This window comes from Amblyomma americanum, chromosome 10 (assembly GCF_052857255.1).
Source record: "Amblyomma americanum isolate KBUSLIRL-KWMA chromosome 10, ASM5285725v1, whole genome shotgun sequence".
NCBI classification, from domain to species: domain Eukaryota; kingdom Metazoa; phylum Arthropoda; class Arachnida; order Ixodida; family Ixodidae; genus Amblyomma; species Amblyomma americanum.
Window position 1 is genome coordinate 122937236 of NC_135506.1, and position 6676 is coordinate 122943911.

General features: G+C 43.7%; 1 protein-coding gene across 5 annotated transcripts in view; it reads left to right on the forward strand.

Annotated features, from left to right (window-relative positions):
- The window catches only part of LOC144107284 (uncharacterized), a 102718-nt gene extending 98041 nt beyond the window's left edge, over nt 1-4677 (forward strand). For all 5 annotated transcript variants that reach the window (XM_077640283.1, XM_077640284.1, XM_077640285.1 and 2 more), the window contains 2 exons: nt 1016-1066; nt 4595-4677. In XM_077640283.1, the coding sequence (XP_077496409.1) occupies nt 1016-1066; nt 4595-4645 (102 nt within the window). In that variant the 3' untranslated portion in view covers nt 4646-4677. The remainder of the gene's footprint in view (nt 1-1015; nt 1067-4594) is intronic.
- The last annotated feature ends 1999 nt before the right edge of the window (nt 4678-6676 follow it).

Sequence of the window (6676 nt, forward strand, 5' to 3'; positions counted from 1 at the left end):
TAGTAGATAGAGGGCGGCAGAGAATCAGATGGTCGGATGAGATCAGGCAGTTTACAAGAATAAATTTGCTGCAGGTGGAGCAGGACAGGGTGTATTGGAGAGATATGAGATAGGCTCCTAATCTGCTCGTGTGCTCGTGGTGTGCTGTGTTAGGGCGATGATTATGGTTGATGTGTAAATTCCCAGATAGCGTGCATGTCAGCCCAGACAGAAGTCTGTGCTAGTAGTAGCAGACGAGGACAGCAGACAGTAGTAGCAGACGGTAGTAGCAGACAGTAGTAGCAGACGAGGACAGCCTCGATAGAATACAGCGGCGTCTATGGCCAACCTGCTGGAATATTATCCTCTAATTTTAGCAACCAGTGCTTTTTCTTGCCTGCACCTGCATGTTGTAACCCGTAACCCCACTCAGAGTTCTGAGATCAAAAAGCCCCAAGCTTATTCTTTATATCTATAGCGTAGGCTCCGAAACAACACGACACTGATAACAACGATCAATGAGACCTGGCGCCGGGTCGATAGACCTTTCGAGTTAAACTCGTTGTAAACAAGCAGGAATTGCGCCTAACAAAAGCTTTAAGATCCACTGCACAAAATGGGGTTTAGCGTTTCTGGAACACATTCTTGCGTCCTCTTTTGCCCCTATGCATACGTCTCCGCACTGTTGAGCTCTGTTTTCAGTGTATTTGCTGCACCTGAAAGCCGACTGCTGCCTGCAATATGCTTTGATAATCAAGGGCCGGGACTTATGCCGCAATACGAAACGGAAGAAACTCAGCATGCTGACTTGAAAATCACTGACATGTCGAGCCAGCGCAGTATTACGCACCATACGTTCCTCGACATGTACCAAACCGAATAACAGACATGAGGTTTGCGAAACACTGTTGACAGCGTCTACCTGACCTTGGGCCTCAATATTAAAGATTGACACCAGCCTCATGGCTCCAATTAAACGTTCTGGAGCCGCACAATACCTATTCAAATGTCTTTCTCTTCTTCTTCTTGGACGCAGGAGACAGTCATCGCAATCCCGATACTCCATTTAGTGCATCTGCTCGTTGACGTAAGTCCGCTGTCATCACTGCAGTAAGCTATTTCCGTTAATTGCGAATTCCGTGCCTCTGGGCTATACCGAGGAGCAAGGAGCTGCTCATTTTTCTGCAGCATACAAGAGTATAAGCAGTCAACAAATTCAGAATGGGAGACACAATTTTGCTTTGTTACCCTACGTGGCTGCAGTGTCAGATGTCAAACAGACTGCACTTGTTAAGCTCAGCAATCAAACAGGCGACAAGCAAAGAGCGTGTCGCGGGCAGTATTTTTGCACTGGCTCCTTAATCGAAAGCAAGAAATTTCTTGATCTTGCTTTAGACCGCAAACTACACGAGGAACCCGTCACCAATATCCACGTGGAGCTTAGGGCCTTAACGCTATTATAATCTTTGATAGTTGTGAAAACCCTCTGAGCAGTCTGGCATAAAAAAAAAGACACCGCGTATTTTGAGTCAATTTTTGTCTGGTTTTGATCTCTGTTTGATATCTTATCTAATTTACGTTAGCTGCCAATTTTAAGGCTGTACTGAAAATGTATTTTGTCACCTGCCCTTCCTGCTTTGACCACATGAGATCCGCCAAAACAAATAGATAAATAAAAATAAATGCAGGGGATGGAATAATAATCAATAATAATAACAATTGGTTCTGGGAGAAAGGAAATGGCGCAGTATCTGTCTCATATCTCGGTGGAGACCCGAATCACGCCATAAGGGAAGGGATAAAGGAGGAAGTGAACCAAGAAAGGAAAAAAAAGGTGCCGTAGTGGAGGGCTCCGGAATAATTTCGACCACCTGGGGATCTTTAACGTGCACTGACATCGCACAGCACACGGGAGCCTTAGCGTTTTGCCCCATAAAAACGCAGCCGCCGTGGTTGGGTTCGAACCAGGGGCAGGGGACAGAAAGAAACACTGAAATGACCAAAATAAACGCGTGTCTAACAGAGGACCATAACGTATAGGATTCTAAAAGTTCTGCGTGCAGACTATGGTTCAAAATTAGTTCTAAAGAAATGCTGCGACAACCAATCAGGGCGACACCTCTCCGCGCATTCTTACCCGTCCATGCCCCGATGATGTGAAGGGGCAGTGTGGGCGAGCCTTCTCATTGGGCGTGCCCAACTGACCTGGGCAGGGCGTGGCGTGGTGGAGGGAGGCCCAAACCGTTTATTTTTGTCTGGTGCGGCGAGGAGAATGATTCAGGTGGAGACGAGCAGCATCATTTTTAATGGGCGATTTCTTTTGTGTTAAGGAAGCTAGCTAAAACATTTTTGCTGTGCAGCGACGAGTGATAGATTATCGATGGCTTGTGCTCTTTTACGAACCTCAGTAAATATCATTTCATGGTGCCTTTAAGCGTTATTACTTCAACAATAATTCACGCTACCAAATGAATAATGTTTTATCTTTCATTTGAAATTCTTATTATTGTTTACTGTCGTGTTGTAAAAACAATTACGTTGATGAGGACGAGCCCAAATCCTTAAATACTCGTATTTTCAAGCCATGACTATATACGAAATAATTTCGTAGTAGTTAACTTTGTAGTTAGTCGCTAGCGCACCCCACCCTGAACGGTCGATGTTGATTAGGGGTGTGCATATAGTACTGTTTAAAACAGAATCTAATGGGATAGTGAATGAACAAATGGAAAGTGATTCGGATAGTGAATGAACCAAATGGTATGCAAATCGGATAGCAAATTAACGAAATCGAGCCCCAATCGGGCAGCGAATGAACCAAATCGAATGCGAATCGGACAGAGAGTGAACCAAATGAAATGCGAATCAGATACTGGATGAACAAAATATAATGTTAATTGAGCAGTGAATGAACTAAATCAAGTGCGAATCGAACACTGAATGAGCAAATTCGAATGTGAATCAGATATTGAATCAACCAAATCGATGTGGATCAAACGTTTGCACGAATATTAGGTCCGACTTGTGGTGCTTGCACTGTAAACAGCTAACCGCTCACGATAGCTAGCTTTAGCTGCCAGAAAACAGAACGCTGATCGCCACTACGGGGTAGAAAAACAGTCAGTGCGTTAAACTGTCTGGCCGCCATGTGATGTACATGCAGGGAAAACTACTTTTCTTACCGCTTATCTCACTGCCTATAGCAAAACCTACAAGAAGAGAGGGGCGCGAGCTACGATCATTAAAGATAGGAAATTTGTGGCACGGTTAGCTAAACCTGGTTGAACCTCGATGCGTAGGCCTGTCTTGGAGGCCATGTACGAATATGTTTAATGCTGCTTTAGACTCTTCCAATGTCATTAGTATTCAAGCAAAGAACATCCGCGTGAAATTTATTTATCTCCTTTTGTCCGGAGCCCTCAACATTGGCTCTAAAGAATATTTACACTTTATCAAATATTAAACGCAACAATATTTTTAAGTTTCTTTTTTTTCACGAGCAATAAGAGATTGGGCCTAACCATGTTGATAATTGTTCATCTCTCAAACGGCTTCTCTTCGCAGTTGTCCATTCTTGACTTAAACATATTTGACGCTCTTTTCGCTTTCATTTGGTGGTTCTCTTAGTATGCTTTTCTTCTATTTTTATATTTATGTCCTGAAATATGTCTGTCGCGGCTACTGTTATCTTTGTTTTTTCATTTTGTCTCAGATTGTGAAATTTCTGAGCGGCTAGTACTAACATTGGCCTTTGTGTGTTCCTCAGTGCTTACTTAGGGTTTATAAATTGATTACATGTGAATTCCGCCTTCTTATTTGTGTTTTTGTATGTGTTTTAGTCGCTCTATCCTGCAATACTCTCGTGCATGAGGGCAGCAGTTTGTAACAAACAAAATAAAATAAGCCCGTTGCAGTCTCTTGTTAAGGCGCATGCTGATAAGCCCATCTATTGTGCGATCTCGGTGCACGTCAAAGGTCCTCAGGTGGTCTAAATTATCTTGGAAGCGTATTTCATAGCCCATCTCGGTTTGGGACATTAAACCTCATACACCATACCTTTCCACCAACGGCTCCCTGGTTGTCGCCATATTGCTCGCTGAACTGTTTTGAGCCCTTCGTGCTGACGCGGTGGAAGCGGCAGAGGCCCCGGTTTGCAACAGTACAGAGAGGAGGCGTTTTGACACCTCCCTCGCCCGTTCGAAATGCCTATAAAAACGGACCACGTCGTTGCGATGATCGTCCCTGCCTGCGTTTACCGAAGGTGGTATCATTCTCTGCAGCGTCTTAGTAGGTGCTGTTTTTGGACCATTCGTCGAAACTAGGACGTTTCTTCATGACACTCCTCTGAAAACTCTTAGAACTACTGGAAACATTTTTTCACGAAGTTTCTAAACAATTTACAACATGTACTATTTCATCTGTTCAGCGAATGAAATACGAGGAAGCACGTTTCGCTAATAGAATATTCGCGCACCCTTTAATATTGGTCTTCACTGTTCAAACTGTTTAGAGTGAACGTCAAAAAAAAAAGCGCAAAAGTAGCTGGCTACGTAACCCGGAAATTAATTTCGGAAATATTTTATGCATTGACTTATCCTCAATTATTTTTTTCCAGTGTTTTGTCATCTGGAGGATACAAGTATTTTCCGACAAGATGGAACGATAGGCACGCAAAAAAGCCCACTGGGATCAGTGGTTCACGTAGTGACAATAAAATCTTTAATGTCTTGCGAAGTCTTCAAAATGTTTTACAGATATTAATTACTTCTCTAGACCCAGCGGCCACAGGGATGAAAATTCGTCGTACAATGCAGGTAAATTTTGGAACATCTTGGTTTGGACGAATAAAATGTTTCTAGAAAGTGCCCTTTTTTGAACGCTCCAGGTGAGAAGAGCATGCACATATGCTCAATGACTGCTTTAGGCATAGTCTTCCCCTTCTTAAGCTTCAAATAAACAGAATGAACACTAAAATGTGTATCAAGTTCTTAATGCCGATTAAGGCCCCAAACTAAACGGACTTGCACGTAGTGGTAAAGAAATGATAGCGTTATTGCCAACCGTGGGCTGTAGAGCACGATGTTCCCTTTAGGCTTCCATGGCCAGCTATGTACCCTATACTCCTGCATCGCCTCTCATTTCGCCCCAGCAATTTGTGAATGAATTCGGGGAATACATTCTTTCCGTCACGATGGTTAACTTCGTCAGTATTAAACCTATAATTATTGCTGTTATGTCCTGAGTTGTGGAATATTAACAATAATCGCATCAACTTGAGCTCTTTTTCGGTGCCTTCGCGTATTTTCGCACAAGCCGCGTTCACCAGATGCTGATTGTTTTTTTCCCACAACAGCTCTGGAGTGCTTTTGCCACAGAATACTGCTTAGGTGGCCTCCAGTGATTTGGCGTCTCGTCCCCGCTACACTCGGAGAAACCTCTTTGTAGAGTCTATAGACAGTCAATGGGCTGTTTTTTTTAGTGCATACTGCAGTCTCAAAGCAAAGGGCATGTTTTTACAAACAGGTTTTTCAGTGACGTAACAATACTGATGTAATAAGGGAGTAAATGATCACTGGCCTAAACCCAAGCGCAGCCATACGGCTGCAAAGGAAACGAACAATGTATATATGCTCTTGCGCTAGACATGTTCGACAGAAACATAAGGAAGAAGACAAAAACAAGCTAGTTATCATTCGAGAGAGAGAGAGAGAGAAAGAGAAACGTTAAAGCATAGAATTGTTTAGTGGGCCCTCATTCCAGGAGCCCATTGGCTTCAGCCGCCGCTCTTGCCCAGATCACCAGCGAAAGCTGGTCCTCCGACTGTGAGCTGGACAGCGCCGCCTCCCAATACTCAGTTCTTAGGTTTTGGGTTATTGATTGTTGGTATAGCTGGCTTTTCCGGCATGCCCATACTTTATTGTATAACTCAACCATTTCACTGTAGAAAGCGCAGTGCGGATAGTACGGATTTGGAAGCAGCTGCTTTTGTCAGGATTTATGTAAATATTCGATTGCAATTTCCTTGCAATAACCCATTGCTCTCTGTTTAGAATTATGTTAGGTTTGCGTTTTTGTGCGTATATTCCCTTGTTAATCTCAAATGTTGCAGTAAATCCTTTTAGGCTAATAGTGGTTAAGAAAAAACGTTAGATATCACTGCGGCTACCAGCGTTGGAGGAATGCGAAAGCATTGACGCCTCCTCAACACTCGTCGCCTTCCTTTGCCCCTATTCGCTGCCATCGAATTGATGCCCCATTAACTAATTTTCTCCTCAACACTCGTCGCCTTTCTTTGCCCCTATTCGCTGCCATCGAATTGATGCCCCATTAACTAATTTTCTTTTCGCATCTATTATGTAGTTTTCCTTGTGCATCCGTTCATTCTATCCGTGTATTTCACATGGATTCATTTCAGTGGTGGAACATGGCACCCTCTGAACCGCGGCATTTGTTTAAAAGAAGTGGGAGTCTAGTTGAGGAAACCTGTGCACCATCTCGATGGTTATTGCCGAAATAGTGAAGCTGGAGCCGCCATGGAGGCAGATGATGGTTTGCGGGTTGTGAGAAGCGGCGGAGACTCAAGTCATTCCACTCATCGACAACCTAGAACGCTGCTCGGGTTTTCCAAAGAAACGGCTATGCGTAATTCGCACCACTGTAAAAAGCAAAGTAGTCACGAGGTGCACAAGCACGCATC